The 17,002-nt window shown below is 38.7% G+C and overlaps 1 protein-coding gene across 1 annotated transcript; it reads right to left on the reverse strand.

The window, feature by feature from the left end:
* Positions 1-420: 420 nt before the first annotated feature.
* On the reverse strand, positions 421-17,002 carry LOC113668743 (tRNA-dihydrouridine(16/17) synthase [NAD(P)(+)]-like). Its single transcript, XM_089205381.1, has 14 exons — positions 16,686-17,002; positions 16,257-16,529; positions 14,945-15,027; positions 13,990-14,093; positions 13,200-13,344; positions 12,716-12,821; positions 11,406-11,447; positions 11,219-11,276; positions 10,351-10,481; positions 9,828-9,980; positions 9,363-9,441; positions 8,295-8,362; positions 7,229-7,373; positions 421-882 (listed from the first exon to the last, which is right to left on the reverse strand). The coding sequence occupies exons 1-14, from the start codon at positions 16,920-16,922 to the stop codon at positions 785-787; spliced, it is 1,722 nt and encodes a 573-aa protein (XP_089061507.1). The 5' UTR covers positions 16,923-17,002; the 3' UTR covers positions 421-784.

The following is a 17,002-nucleotide window of genomic DNA, read 5'->3' on the forward strand; positions in this document are numbered from 1 at the left end:
CTGTTTCTCTTGCAACGCGCTTTTGATAATGTTCGTTTTCTTACATGAGAAATCCATATACCAAGTATCTTATAAAAACTGTTAAATTTTTAACACAGAACTTTCAAGATAAATTTGTAGTTAACTAAGCAGAAAATGACAGACGATAGATCTCATTTTATGGGTTTTGTTTTAAACAGACAACCTCGTTCCCAGGGTCTCTCATCTTCCCGACCCCACGAGCTTGCTCCAGGGGGCGGGAAGATGAGAGACCCTGGGAACGAGGTTGAAACAGAGACCGCTAAAAACCACACTTAACACTTTACACCCCAACATCAGTATGCAAATTCACCATACTGTTCTCTATTCCTTTATTTTTGTGACTTTAATGTTTGATTCAGGGTGTGATGTTGTTGGGAGGAATAAGATGCTAGTCACTCATAGGGGTCCAAGTTTTAATGCGAAATACATCAGTGTACATGAGCAAGACTTAACGACATTCGACTAACAAACAACTCTTCAATTGACTCTGATGATCTCTTCCGCTAAGGCTGTCCAAACTTCAGTCTCTAACAGGACTCCTACAGTAATTCTGAACTTTTGCGCTCTGGTTATTTTGCTTCGGCTTTGTTGAAAAAACAAGTTGGCCTTCCATGTCTTGCCATACTGTTTGTTGTGCCACGTGATTTCAGTTCTCCTTACTATCACGTAATCACATCAGCGCGAAGCGGTCTTTGAAGCGTTTCCATATAAATGACCAAAGTTAAATTGTCATAAAACGACCTATCCGGAACCTTTATTCAGCCTATGTCTTCAACACCAGTCCTTTCCGTTGCGGTACGCAAGTCCCTAAAGCTTGTCGCCAATCTTGAGTCTCGTGAAATTTCAACAAGATCTCAAAAACTGAAAAGAAAGAACAAGAAAAAACGGATTACAGTTTAGTAATAAGCCTGGTTGATCGTCAAAATTGTTGCAATCAAAGTCCAGCGGTCTTTGTGAGACACATGCTATCTTTTGGACTGTCACTGCTATCGTTAAGATGGGAAAATGTTTTTTTACAGAGGATGTAGCTATCGAAGCGATCAAAGCAATACAGGCTGTTGCATCACTTTCGCTTATCGTAGATATACACACAGCTGCAATCCCATTCGGCCGACATTAGCGAAAAAGGGAATGGCTTCCTGGACTAAAGAGATGGTTGAACACGTTCGAGGTGACATGCCATCTTCTATACCAACCAAATGCGAACTAATAATAATTGTGACCACATCACTGATTTATTCCCACGCTAAGAGCAGTTCGCATGGTTTTATTCGAATTCTCATTAACTCCTTGTGAAATTTTCCTCAGTTGTGATTGGCATTGGTGATTGCTTTTTTTAGACACTCATTCAAAAAGCGGCCTAATGGAAAGGATCACTCTTTACTTAGTAACTCGTATTTAAGGAAGATTTGGCGATAAGATAAAACAAAATTGTCTTTGCCTCCAGTCTGCTTTGAAACGTCTAATTAATTCCTTTTAAAACTACGAGTAGAATCGTAAAGCAAATAGATACGATTTTTGTAATAAATAAAACAGATTAAAAAAATCCAAAGGAAATTAAGAAAACCTGTATGAAACTAAGGAAATTAAGAAAACCTGTATGAAACTCTCGCGGAGAGGAATACATAAATATAAAGCGTGCATTAAAACGTTCGTAAGTTAACGACGGCAACTGAAGACTGCATAAGTTTCGGTTTGCAGCCTTTCACATTTCTACCGATCAGCCAAAGGAATCAATATGTGGTTTCGGACTACATTATAAAGTCAAATACGCCTGTGATTAAGATCCCAAAGGATTTAAGTAGAAACCCATAGAAAATAGAAAATGGCACGGAAAAATGATCGACAGCGCGACCTAAAGCGAGACCCTGTCCACCGATTAGCCGGTCCTAAGTCACACAAAGCACACAAACACAATTCTAGGTAATTCTACTTGGTAACATTTCACTCTCCTCCAACACGACGGCCCTCGTTACGTAGCAATCGTCAACGAGATTTGATAAGGGTTCGATTTATCAGCGGGGGAGGGCCTTCTCGCTGACCAAGATCAACCTTTTAAAGGATGATTTTGTCATTAAATTGGTAGTTTGCATCTTGGGACACGATAGCCTATGTCTGACTCGCTGACCAGCTTGTCTAGACCGTCGGCGCTGCAGTGTAAAAAGAACGACACGTATTTACTTAGTGAACAACTAACGAACTGCCGAAAACGGAAATCTCATAATCACCAAACTTTATCCTTTCGGTTTTAAACTAAGTTTGCTCTTACGCAATCAGCCATGAAAATGAAATACGACCCTGAAATATGATAGAGTTTACGAAACAAAAATGAATTCGCTTCTGATCACAAGAAACGTGCTGTTTCTCTACAAATGTGTTCGGGGTATCAAGTCACGTTTAATGTGACAAGAAGAATATAACTGTTATTTCAGTCCGCATCGAGACGTGTATTCGGCTAAAATGTTACTTCAAGTGAACTTTTAGAGATGTTCTCTGTCTAAATCTGAACCAGTTTCTGCACAAGATCTTAAGTTCTAAACAACCATGTGCCTCAAAAGAAAGAAGGATTAAAAAAAAGGTGAAAAAATATTTAAATAAAGACGGAAAACACATAGAACAGAAAACACATGTGGTACTCATCTATTTTCGGCCGAGTATAGAATGTGTGTATCTTAACAAAAGCCCCTCACATGTTAATATAGAGTATTGTTTAACGCCTTTTAGTAGCCTTTATTTTAACACTTCTTCAGTTCTTCTGCGCTGTTGAATGTTATTAGTTCTTTAAAGCAATTGTTTTGCAGTCTTGTAATGGAGAGGTTCAGTAACGTTAAAAATCGAACAATCCCTCGTTTGTAAACACTGAAATTCTTATTAACCAGATGGCCTGCAGCGGAGAGTGTTTCCCTGGTTTGATTGATGTGTCTTATCTTGGTTTCATCGTTTCGTATTTTTATTGCATTTACTTTCATTTTTTTCCGCATGATCACCGAGTTCTATGTTTAAAGGGTGGTCGTATACGTCACGGTAGCTAACAATAAAAGAGGTTTTTGTTAATGTACTTAAAAAGAAGTCTTCACTCGTTTCGATCCAACGCACGTTCTAGACGCTTTGCACCGCAGAAAAAATGAATACCTAGAGTCAAATGTCCTGTTACAACATTTGTCTTGCAAAAATTGACAAACGATATTTATCCAGTTGCACTCAGTTATCTGAGAGAGGTTCAAGTATGTCGCCCTGTGCAAGGAGTCTTTTTAGGGTCTATCTTGTGGAGAAAAATCGTTTTGATTGTTTAAAGGTTCTTGCGATTTTGATGTCGCTCTCAGGAAACACTACAAAACGCTATACGGTGTAATCGATGGCTGAATATGAAAATGACTCCGCTTCTAATTAATATGCGACTCACGCGTTTTGCCACATGTTTAGAGCATTTGTTACGTAACTTTCCTTTTTTCTTAAAAAAAAAAAGAAAAAACGAGACAGCTGATCTATATTCCTTTATTATCATTAGTTTTTAACTGTCGTGTGCAGATCTGCTAATTGTTTCCTCTGCTCTGAAAGGATTGTCAAGTTTCTGAACCAAAAAGAAAACAACAACATAAATCGCAGCAGAGAAATGACTCACCAACTGCAAACGATAACTAGAAAAGAAATGCGTAAGGAAAGTTTCAAGAAAGAGGTATTTTATGGACACTTCTCTACTTCAAGCAGCACCACCTCTAGCTGCCGTAGTCTGGATTCGTTCAGTTCGTCTCATACGTTCACCACCACGGAATCTTGTGTGAGAGAAGTTCATTTGGCAGCTAAATCATTATTTCCAGAATTCTTTGCCAAAAATGTGCGTCCTAAAAGCCTCTTAAAAACTGAACCGAATGAGAATTTCTGTCACCACATGCTGAAGAACAAGGGAACGACAGGATCGCAAATGAGTTACCCTGAATTAGAAGACAGAATCAAGGACTGGTTTATTAGAGAATTCGGGCTGGAAAACCACTGCGTTTGAAATTAATCTGGAGTGCCTTTTAAAAGGAGAAGTTTCAAGATGGCTTCGCAGTCGCTTCATGAAAAAAAGATGGCTAGCGCACTGAACCAAGCAGCACCAGAGGAATTGTTGATATTCGTAATTCAAATATCTGACTGGGTTGAAATATCTAGCGCACTGAACCAAGCAGCACTAGAGGAATGGTTCATATTCGTAATTCAAAGATTTGACTGGGTTGAAATATTTAAATTTTCAGTTTTCATATTGCTGATGATTATGGTATGTAAAAACAGGCTCCTTTAAGTTTGATAATGATTTGTGAGAAACGTTTACTGAAAAGCAATTAGCTATTACTACGAATAAGTAAGTTGTATCGAGTCCTGTAGTCTCAGAGTTTTAAGGACAAGAAGAGTCGGACTCTAAAACCTCGACAAAAACTGAAGGCTATATGAAAATAGGCAGAGGTCATGCTTTCGCTCTCGATGTTTACTCCACGACGTATCTATGATGGAAATGACAGCTACCATCGCATTAAGCATCCTAATGAGTTTTTTTAAAGTTTAAGGATGTCAAACGAGTCGTGTCTGAATTGCTCAAATAAAAGAGACTTCCATTCAACAATAATTAATCGATCTCATTCATCCATTGGTCTTGGCGCCGCAAACATTTAACCTATTCACAATCGGCGTGGGGAACTATCATTTTGTCTCATTTTCCGGTCAGTTTATAGTAACAGACAAACAACCATAAAATGTCTGCTCTGTTTTTTGGAATACATCCCTGAAAATAAAACAGACAGACAAAAAGAGTATGCCAATTTTTTTTTTCCATTTTTTAAAAACAATCCAAGTGATACTAGAACTTCTTTTTGACCAGACATGTTTTTGTATGAATGGTTGGATAAAGCTTATTTTGCCTAGCAACTTGTGAAAGAAAATAATAATGTAATCAAGTTATGCTCGGCTTGAAACGGGGGAAATTCTCCTGGCAACCATCAAGGGTAGCTGAGTGAAAATGTGGCAGGGTTGTCGCTTTTCATCGAACATTTAACGACATATTCTGTTCAGGTGTCAAAGACAAACTAACGACCGTCAGTTTAGGGGAGCAATTAGAATTGGAAATGCTATATTTGGAAACAGTAGTGGTTGCCTGGTAACCCACGTTATTTAAAAATCGCGCAGTGGAAACGCTATTTCTAACTGCTGATAAAGTATCTGAAAGCCGGAAGATTCACAAAGTTTACTGAAAAACTCAGCCTTTGTGGCCTTAAAAATAACACTGATTTATGTGCGTGCGGCGTGAAAGAAAAAAACATTTTTGGTAGGGCAGGTGTTGACACCTTTTTTGTTCAGTAATGATGAGAACGCTTACCTCACGTCTTACATGAGACAAGACATTCAACCTGTTTTTTTCACTTTTTCGTATGTGTCCGCGTTCTCTCCATTTTTTTAACCCTTTCTGCTTTCTTTCTTTAGCGTCATACTTTCAATTGTGACCTTTATCTGTAATAACTGACTAACATTTTGTGGTGTACCTCACATTGAATATAGTTCTGCACGCCGCAGAAGAGACTCGTGACTCAAACTATCGTGAGATATCCTCCAATACGGGCGTCCGCTGGCCGGAAAAACAAGTGCACCAACAAACACAGCCTCTGAAGTATTGTAACGATTTCGTTCAATTTTAGGTTGTGTTTCGAACAACTATTCTTTGAAATAAAAATTATCATTTTTAATTCCCAATTGGAATGCCTGCTGATTGCAGGCAGAATATGCCCTTGCTAACAAGAATCGTAACAACTGATGTGATGCGGAATTAATCGTATCGAATTGTGATGCGTCGATCTTTCTGTGTTTGTCGGCCACATTTGATAAAAATAGGGCGTAATTTGCCAAACTACACTCCATTTTTTTAACCGAATCCTATTAAACATCTCCTACACGACTGCAAGACTTGGGGATAGAATTGACTTCCACCTGCTAGGCCTTGGGCGAATTGATAGCGTGGAACTGGATATTTCATACTAAGAACCAAATACAGCTGCAGTTTTAAAAAAGGAAAAAAAACATTAAGTCTTTTCTGGAAAAAAAGTTCAGGCGACCAAGTGATCTTAATACAAAGAAATCCAAGAAGAAAAAAACATCGCCGTTTAATTTCAAAGTTAAAATTAATTGGGTTTGAATTGTTTTCCCCGCGCACACATACTGTGTAGAGCACAGTGCTACAATGCAAGACTGGGAATCACCGACTTGCAACGTCGTAAAAAAACTGACGCGCAGCATGGAAATTCATCGTTAGGTTCACTCATTACCTTAAACATGACTATACGGATTGAAAAACTCGTTAGGGAATGACTCCATTCGCTTTCGTCTGAGAATCGCACAACTGAAAGAAGTCTTCTCGTCTAATGGAAAATTTTATGGGAAAACTCGACCCCGATAGCGAGATTTTCGCATAGAATTTCACTTCAATAAGTGATGTGGAATTTTCGTAAGAAACTGGACGCTACGAACAGCTGTTTACCAGAAAAAAAATAAGACTGATCAGCTAGAATCTAATTCAAATTGCAAGGGAAAAAATTCCTCAACGGAAGCACGCTCGCTCCCGTTTCTAGAATAGTCGTTCAAATCGACCGGCGGAAGATCAACGGCTAGTCACGCAACGAGGTTGCACCTTGCGGTACGAAGCGATCGCGGGAATGGTGTGGTGATCAAATTTTTATCTTCGCCGTTCTCCACTCGGCCAGACGATAACCACTCTGAAAGCGCAACCCATGATCCCCAGTCGGCATTCAAAGCTATGCTTGTAAACAACCAACTGGTTTGCCTCAGACTAATAAATATGCGCAACTTTCCTCATTAATTTGTTCGGTCATATTTGCCCCCGAGCTAAATACACTGCGCCGCATTGTAAAAGAGAGATAAATGTTTACAGTAATACTCGAACGAGTAAAATTGAGGCAATTCAAGTGATGCAAGTAGAGAACAGCTTCTATGAGCAAGGCGCGCGATGGGAGCATGCGTACTTGAGAAATATGGTAGTCACAAGATGGCTGCAAGACCACCAGTCCGTACGCTTTGATGACAGTGTTACACCACGTCTGTGTCTATTGCCAAATAATTGGACCGCAAAATGCATCGATTTTAAGAGTTAAATAGCAATTCACCGTCACATTAGCACATTTGTAACAGTCAAGTCTGCTCAAGATTTAGAATTCTTAGGTGTTACCTTGGTTCACACTGAGCACGATTGAAAAAACGTGCTTTCCGGACTTTTTCTTCTTGGGCGAAATGTCTTTTAATTCCATGTACTTGTCGATAGGCAGCCGCGCTGTGCACAAACCCTTCTCTTCTGCTAGCGACTTCGTCTTATCCTGCAAACCAAACACACAGTATACTGACTTTAAAAAGTGTCATCAACTCAGGAAATGTGAATTTAGTTCAAAATGATCAATAAAAAATGAATGATGTCATCACTTAATGCGTGCATCATCCTTGGCCGTGTACACTATAATAACATAAATCTACTCTCCACTACATAGAGAGCTTTTTCGATTGAGTGTTGTAAAATCAAAACCAAAGTAATCGAAACGTCCTATCACTGGGATGAAAGGAAAATACCTTTGGGAGCAAATGAGAACCCAAAGCAAACAGCTTAAAGCGCGGGAAACGCTAGCGACCAAGACGTGCTTGGTTTTAGTTTTGCATCTGATTGGTTAAGAGAGTGGCGCAAGTTTTCTGGACCAATCACAGAGCAAATTAAAAGAGAAACAAAGCAGCCCCGGAATACTGTCGACATTCAATTGAAAATTGTTCCGATAATATATACAATCTACAAAACCCCGCGCTCCTCAAATGCAAGCGTGACGCTTGAAACATCAGCTGTTTATTATTCCCTTCGGTGGTCTATCCAACTCTACATAAACTTCCAGCTGACAACCAAATAATAACTTCCAAGCAGTTTTAATCTGAACCCATTCACTCCAACGATCTGAATAGCAAATCCTCCTGTGAAGGATCCGAAAAAATGTTATTACGTTGGAACAATTCAACCAGAGCCCAGTTGTATAAAGGGTGGATAACGCTATCCAACGGATAAATCGCTATATGTGATAGCAAAACGTATAGCGTTATCCACCGGATAGAGATTTATCCAGTGGATAGTGTTATCCAATCTTCGAACAACCGGGGCCAGGTTGATCATTTTTATCAAGCAGCTAGATAATGCTCTCATGGTGACAGGAGAAAAGAAGCTGACAAACTCTTCAGATCGAAGGGTGTGGACAGAGTATTACCTTCCGCACTTGATGATCTACAAGTCCGCCAATGATGTAGACTTTGTCTTTGTTAAGTTGATCCAGCACTGAAATTTCAAGGACAAAACGTTGTTCATATACAAAAAACAAATCTTTTATCGCTCACAAAGAGTTAATACAATGAATAATTACTAAAACTTTTATAATTAACCGTCAACACTTTAAAAAGCATACTTTAATCATTACTGGAGCCTAGAGGCTACAGGAACTGTGAAGTTTTCGAGCTAACTCATTTGAACCGAATAAAGGGGATAAGTTTCTAAAGAAACAGTGGTGATGCGTCGGTGGGAGAGTATAGCAGGTAATTTAGTGTTAACAACTGAGTCGAAAACGTAAATTGGCCACCGTAAAAAGTGAAAAAGCTGACGTTCCGAGCGTTAGCCCTTCGTCAGAGCGACTTATTTGAACTGAGTCAGTTTCTTTTTTTTTTTATCAAAAAGAGCAGTAAGAGAGAAAGAAACCAGAAAAATATTTAAAGTACCAAAAAATCGTATGACAGAAACTAGAATTTCCACTCAAGTTACTTATGACGTTTTCTGACCACAAATTACGATTGACTTCTCTATCAAAAGAGAATGTATAGAGGTCTTTCCAATAATAAGGAATGTCTTGACCGATCTACCGCCTGAAATGAGAGCATTTGTTTGCCTTCGTTGGTTCGAGGATGAGGTTTAGGGCTTGTTAGAGGTCACTTTTAATTCCTACTTGAAATGACGAGGCTTTGATCCCTTACGACAAACAACAAATTTACGGGGGAAAAAAAAAAGTTAGAGAGGGAAAGTGCAAGAAGCGGCGTGGTAACTATTGCAGAGACCGTGACATAGCCTAACGTGTCAGTCACGGGTGGGACAGCTCAGTGGCCACTGTACGTAAAGGTGCAACTGATCGGTGGTAACTACCGCTGCTACGGAGGCGGCAACTCCGACGGCGAAGTCCATCGTTGGAGATGGGAGAATTGATAGGCTTACAGTTCGGCAGATTTGGCCGTAATTCACCTACAGCTCGCATATTGTGGAACCAAAAGTGTACTTTTTTAAAGATTCTTACCATTTGGTGAGTCTGGTGTCAAATACACGACATCGTTAGCGTCAAACAAAGTCAAATAGGTTTTCTCTGACACGCTCGCCTGAGAAAACGAAATAACAGTTAAATCTTGAGTCGTACTATGAAGAACCTGCGAGTGATGAAACGATCCTAGTAAGTGAACTTCATGAAGAAAAAAGTGCACTAAAGAAGCTTGAAAAAATTCAGGCATCGACAGAATTCGAACCCGTGTCTCCTTGGTACTATAGTTCTTCTGAATGAAAACTAGAATGCTCCTATAACCTGTAACTGTTGTGTTGATTGAGGAGACACCTACCTACAAGAGAAACTTTTTCAGTTCCGACATTGTTCCCTGAACGGCGATTCCACTGAATGGAATCACGGGCTTAATCCAGCATTTTCATGAGAGAGTTTCCATCGTTTTCGTTTCAATTGTATTACAAGGGCAGGAATTCGGGATTCACTTACCAATATCTTAGTGAAGTCGAACGACTGTCTTTCACATTCACGGTACACTACACCGCCGGTTTCCAGTCCCGTCAGGTAAAGGTGAACTGGAGACGTCGACTTCATATTGCAACCATACAGTCGCATTAATTGACCAGCGAGTTTGGATATTTCCTGTTACAATAGTTAATGTCGTGTGAAAATGGGAATTTTCCTGTTCGCTAGCTACACTTCATCCTCTCTTGCTACCCATAATTTTCTTCAGTTGAAGACACCAGTCGAATCATCGTAGAAATTGGCATATTATGTTCGAAAATCTCTGTAAAGTAGAGTTGGTTATTCTATAAGTCGACAAATGATGGGGAATTCTCCAGAAACTGCGCATGGACGTGTGAAGCTATCATTCTCAGTTTGACGACAAAAGAAAATAAAGATTATTATCGTAAAATGAACATCAGTTTCAGAGCCAAAATGATGAATATTGACGCTGATTATAATTGACACACAAGACGACTTAAATGGTCATTTCGTCACATGCTCTTACCTTATTAAGCATACAGTCTATTACGGTAAAATCAATGGCCACTCTCTGAGCATGAGACTTCATTGCGTTTCCCACTCGCTCTTTCTGAAGTTTCTTTAATACAATTTTTGGGATGTGATTTTCGTCTCTCTCTAGATTAAGAAAAGGAAAAGCAAAATGGAGATACATCAGAATCTGCCCTGCACAACACACACAATCAGATTTGAAAGTCGCTGACAGAGTCAATTTCAAGAAAATCCTTATGGCCAGATCTAGTACCGAAATTCAGGCGCTGAGGCACAAGTTTATGTGACATTCATGGTATGTCCATGAAATGTTTTTCAGACAAAATTGCCTTCTGGTAGTAAGGCGAAGTTCATGTTTTACTCAGATCTCAAACCGTTGTTTCAACAACAAGTAATACGCAAATAATCTCTTCATCATTTCAAAGAAGGGAAAACAAGATATCCCATCAAATGCCCCGCTGAAGGGAAAAGGATAACTACGGACTTCTATAAGTTACACGGTCAATATGGTGACAAACGTCTGTTACAATGCCCTTGTCAAAGTCGATGGGCGTCGAATGTAATCTGAGATTACCTTAGTTTCTATTTACTTCCCTCAGTGATTGGACCAGAAAAACTCGCGTCACTCTCTCAACCAATCAGATGCAAAAACAAAACCAATCACGACTTGGTCTGTAGAGTTTTCCCGGGCTTTGGACATATTGGTTGGTTTCATTTTGAGTTCTCATTGGCTCTTCAGGGTATTTTCCTTTCTTCTGATTGGCCATTGTAATGATTTGGTTTTGGTTTCACAACTTTCAATCGAAAAGCGCTCCAATGTCCTTTGTTCTTTTAGTATTTTTTGTTTTTTTTGGCTACTGCACCTTTTACAACTTTTGTCCCCTCTTCCTTCTTTCTGTCTCGTCCTCGCTTTCTCCACTCCTGAAAGTTAAAAGCGCTTACTGTCACAAGCAGCTTTTTTCTGACAAGAAAAGAGAGTATTTATTGTGCAAAGTGAACCACTTAGAGAATATTTTTACAATAACGTGCAAATAAATCTTAAATCTTTACCTTCTTCCTTCTCAGGCTTGTCAGAGACTTTAATTCTTTTCCCTGTGTTGTAAAAGAAAGCAAACTAAGCAAACTAAACAGCATTTATGACAGTAAATGTTCTCGATAGTTTTTCTTCACGCGGCTCGACAGGAACAAGAGTGGGGAAATATATCTTTGCTGTACAATCGTCAATAAGCTTGTTTGTCTGCGCGTCTAGGGAACGAGACGATGACGTCACGGCGACATACTACAGTAATCGTGATTGATGTACCTTATTACTGCTTATCTGAAGAGGCGCGCTTAATCGAGGGGCGCTTATTATTCTCCCGTAGTGATTCCGCTGTAATTAAACCTTAAAAAGGTATAAATAAGGTGGCATTAAAAACAGGTTTACCTTGTATCCCTACAATTTAAGAAAGAGAGGGAGGAAGGAACGCTGATTACAGAGGGGTGCTTATTTGACATTATGCCCAAGTGGGGGCAAGGGCGCTTAATGGAGCGTGGGTGCTTATGCAAGGAAATATTGTCTGTGCAATTGGTTAAATTTTTCTTCATACAGTCATTGCAATTTAGCAAGATATCTTCGATTTAAAATTATTTTTTGTAAGTATTACGGTTGGAGATTATCCTCTGGTCGATAACAACAACGAACGCAATATTAGTGAACCTCAAAGCACGGTGTCCGTGGGAATGTGATTGTTTACATTTTTATTGGTTGGTTTTAGACTTGTTGGTACACGTAATTCCGAAACCAAGGAAAACTGACGTCGCCCGTGTTGTACACGAGTGGCCTCTGTGTCATAAAGCCGCGTGTGTGGTGCTCTGTCCTTTAAATTGCTATTGTTTTGCATGCGAGAATAAAATCGTTTTCTCCGATCGAGTATCTCGAAAAGTTCTTCGCGCGTCTCGATCCTCGATCATTGATTCTCGATTCTCGCTCCCTGAGCCTCTACTCTCAATCGTCGAGGATCGAGTTTCAGTCGAGACTGTCAACGTACTGTTGAGAGGCACTGCAGTAGCTGACGTTTCTCGGCTGTTTATGCTTTAATGGCTGATGGATGGATGGATTGGCTAATTGAATGATTAGTGGATTGATTTGTTGGAGGCTTAAGAGGGATGTCTCCTGAGGGTTTGGTTTTGTATCTTACGCCTGCCTAAACTGTACGACAAAACTACACAGTCACTTGCATCTTCCTACTTATATAAGTTACATCTGCATCTGCGTAAGTGTCAAAAGCGGAGGAATTCAGCAAAGAAAAGGAATCAAGAGGAATATTAATTATGAAAAAAAAAACATAATTTAGCACTTTTTTCTGGTGAAAACTTACAGAAAGCTTAGAAATATTTTCTCCTAATTCCTCCATCAGCTGTTCAATGCCCTCTAAGCTCTGTACCTCTTTAAGGCTGGTGCTCAAATCATGAAACCTGCAGAGACTTTTTAAACATAGTACGAAGAAAACGTCAGGGCTCTGCTTAACTCTCCAACACCTAGTAGTGATAAACATGTAATTTCTCTTTGTAATTCAAATATGTTATCTGAATGACAGGTTGCAAGAACCAAGATATCATCTGGAGGGTGTTATCTAGATATCACACCAGATTCTCCTGTCTAATTCTCAAGAAAATGTAAGGCAATCAGAAGGGAGAATTTCAAGTTTGGTCTTGGAAGCAAAAGAGTTAAACTAAAGACAAGTACAAATTATCAAGGAAAATGTCCAGTGACATGATCATTACAATATTATTGCTTGACCAAAAAGATACAAAATGTTGAAAAAAAATTGATAAAAAAAATATGGATTTTCATTTCCTTACTAAAATCCACAAAATCCATTGATATGATGTTTGATGTTGGAAATGGATGTAGGATGGACTTTGCAAAGTTCCAAGTACTGCCTGACCACATCTAACACTGGAGGCTGTTTCTTACAGAAAAGTGATGGGTTACCTTCCAAAGACTCTTAAGAAAAACAAAAAAATAATAACAATAATGGCAGAAGGAAGGAAAAAGCTTGAAGAATGCAATATTCAAATCTGCTACCTAGGTAAAAGGTTGTAGCTGAAATTGAAGTCTAACAAGAACATTTATGTATCAAGCTGTAACATTCCATAGCTACATGTATAATGCTGAGTCACTTGAGCATCACATAAAGTTACATGCATCTAAAAAATTTGGGCAAAATACAATCTTGATAAACAAAACACAAGTTACATCTACCTCTCCTTAATGAGTAATGATATGGGGTTTCCTTTGCGCTGCTTATGGGTCAAATTATTCACAGCCTTTTCCAAGCTACAGTGAGGGGCAAGAGTCATGGCACATGTTATACTTTTTTAATTTTTTCTGTAAACTTTCACTCCCTCTCTGCCCCATTTCAATGTTTCCTGGTATTCACAAAATGGACACTAATTTCCTACAACATTGTTTGGAGGGAAAAGGGGGACCTTCAAGTAACAAATTGAAGATGAATTACAAGACCTCCGTTTATTACGTTGAGTGATGGGTTGACAGCCTCCTAATAAGGGGAGGCTTGCCAACTACTTTTGCCGCTGGTTGTACATGTGGACTTAACATCCCAAGGACAGAACTACTTTGAAGCATTACCTGAAGCAGTCACACCCTGAACTCCTGTGTACTCTATACATTCATCGACTTCCCATTTAGAGGATAAACCAACATCAACAATTATTGGAAGGGAAACAGACTCTCTGAAAAATAGTCAATAATAGATGTGGTTACACACTACCAACTTGATGACAGTCCACCCATGAGAAACTTAAATTTGCTGGTTTGACCAATTTTTATGAAGGTAAATTACCTCTGGGAAATTTTAGCTTACGGAGCTAGGATCCATCAGGAAAACAAAAGGTTTCCCCATGACAGCAACCCTAGAGTAACAGAATGGGAACTTGAAACCCCAAAATTGCAATGCGTTCTTTTCCATATCATATGATGGTATGATTTATTACTCTCATGTGATTTAAATTTCAATTGATATTGTATCAATCTCAATTTTAGGAGTATTCCACCATTTTCTTTCAATGATCAAAATCTTTGAGATCTGTTCCCAATCAAAATATTAATTTTTGTCCTAGAATCAGCCAACATTCAAGAGATGATAACACAGTTGTTGGCTAGGGATATGGCTTGTCACCCTTGTTGTGCACACCAACAATTAAATTTTGTAGAAATATAACTCTTGGTTGCTATGCTCCTTGAAAAAAAAAAATTAAATTAAAAAGAATTGAGAGAAAAAAATATTGATATTCTTGAGTTTCAAGCATGTTTACAAAGTATGTGTTTGCACCCCACATATTTTGCTGTTTTGTTGTATTGTACCCAGAAACCAGTGACAAAGGCTGGTGTTACCTTCTGATCCTGGGAAATTGAAACCCAAGATAGATTTACCATGGGTGAATTCAGGAAATTTGTCCTCTGTAAATCAATTTCCCCATAGTAAAAGTCTGTCATGTGACCACAGCTAACAAATCATAGTCAAGAGCTTAGACATACATATATTCTAGATATTGATAGAAAACACTAATTATTAAGCTCTCACCGGATTACTTTGACTGAATCCCAGTCCTTCTTAGAAATACTGGCATTAATCTTCTCTGCACTGTGTTTGTGGAGTAGTAAAAGCTTACAAAAATAAAATTGGTCAAATGTAAATTAGTAAAACACAAATCAAAAAAGCTAGGCAGACTTACACCTGTAACGCAAACCTTTAACTCCTGTGAGTGACCAAGACAGAATTTCTCCTTACTATATCTATACAATATCATGCAGACAAGTGATTAGAACAAAGAAAAATATCAATTATGGGATCACTAATTGATCTAATACCAAGTTCTCCAAACTAACATAATGAAAATCATTTGGCAGACAGTGAGGAGAATTACTAATGAGATCTTGGGAGTTAAAGGGTTAAGCTAAAGTCTGAGATAATATCTGACTGGGTGTGTAAAATAAGTGGCAAAAAGGCTACATATAAATAACACTAACTTAAATAGCTGCGAGAGCTTATCACAGGTTCTAAAACATGAGTACTCATTCTGGACAAAATATCAGTCCATAGTGGGTAACACCCCACCACTTCATCACACATACAAAATGTTTATATACATACACATATCTGGAAGTTTGGGAGTCATAATTTTATACTCTGCATTGGAGAGAAGTGGTTTGAAAGAAGAGTAACTTGCCAGAGGACATGGCACAGGGACTATGACCAAGACTTGAACCCTATAATCTTTCAATCCTGAGCCCATTACACCAGCCATTGAAGCACTGCATCTTCCAGTTTCACTTATGGGACTTTGAAAATGGTGACTGTGACCATAATATATGGCCTGATGAAAATAACTTAATTTCTAAGGTTAATATAGTCTCTTTGGGTTTTAAGCATTTTTCACTAAAATGAAACAGTTTTTTGTTTGTTTGTTTGTTTGTTTGTTTTTTTTTTTGTAATGTATAATTTTGTTTTCATCAAGACAAGACAATCTTCATTTAACCCACCATTTATAACATTATATGGTTAAATATGTTAGTACCAGTAAATCAAATAAATAAGTGCAGGATATCCCAAAAAAACATTGTCAGAGTTCAATATCCTACTTGAAAGTGTGGGAATAGGGGAAAGGCTCCTTTTTTCCTTTTTTTAATCGAAAACTGTCACACTGCTTTTTGTCATCTTTGATTACCTTTTTTTTTTGGGAATGGATAGCTAAATTCAAATTGAACTTGTCATGCAGTGTACACATGTGTTTTCCCCTTCAGTTGTCATAGAAAGGGCTTTGTTAATAATACTAAATAGTAAATCAACTCACAGCTTCATTTGATGATACACAATTCCTTTAAAATTATCATACCTCACATCCAACCTTACGGAGTGATTTACCCCTCTCAACTGCTTCGTCAGTTGTTTGCCGATTAAAAGGGAGCTTGCACATAATAGGCATTTTACACTCTTGGTGAACTCTCTGAATACAACTCAACCACGAGCTCCACTTGTCATGCTGTTTGTCAACGGGGAGGTCACTCAAACCGTCAGTGGTAAAGTTGTTACTGATGTCGACAGCATCACAAAGGCCCTCCAATCCATTCACTGCCTTTACTAAAATTTCAGGTTCTTCTGAAAACAACTACAGGTGTAAACCCAAAAAATGGCGATTTTCAAGTCAGAATGTATACAAAGACACTCAAGAACATGCCCTAGTTATCGTTGTTCATGTAAGATCAAGAAATAAGTGGCCATGCACTGGAGGAGACCTCAATCTCTACTTAAGTCAATCTTGTACCTGAATAATCAATGGTCGATCCTCCTGGCTCAACGCTGAAAAACCAAGTAAATTGTCTCGTGTATTTTCAGCATCTTGTATTACGTCCAACGCTTTCACAGCATTCGTAAAGCACAGATGTACACCGAATTTCCTCATAAGCAGCCTCCAGGAAAGATCTTGTACATTCGTAAATGGTGACACGATATATCGACAGTTAGAGAGAAACTTCAACGACGACATCTTCCAAAAAATCATTGATCACCAGTCATTTCACTTCTCACGAAAATTAGCGCATCCCTTGCCGCCATGTTGGATTACTACTTACGTTCCAGTTT

Source organism: Pocillopora damicornis, chromosome 4 (assembly GCF_964200805.1).
Source record: "Pocillopora damicornis chromosome 4, jaPocDami1.2, whole genome shotgun sequence".
NCBI lineage: Eukaryota > Metazoa > Cnidaria > Anthozoa > Scleractinia > Pocilloporidae > Pocillopora > Pocillopora damicornis.

Excerpts from the sequence above, each read along its gene's own strand:
- LOC113668743 (XM_089205381.1), bottom strand. The coding sequence starts at position 16,922 with ATGATTTTTTGGAAGATGTCGTCGTTGAAGTTTCTCTCTAACTGTCGA. Across the intron at positions 16,530-16,685 it reads ATCGACCATTGATTATTCAG|TTGTTTTCAGAAGAACCTGA; the intron begins GTACAAGATTGA and ends TTACACCTGTAG. Across the intron at positions 10,482-11,218 it reads GGGGACAAAAGTTGTAAAAG|AGAGAGACGAAAATCACATC; the intron begins GTGCAGTAGCCA and ends TTCTTAATCTAG.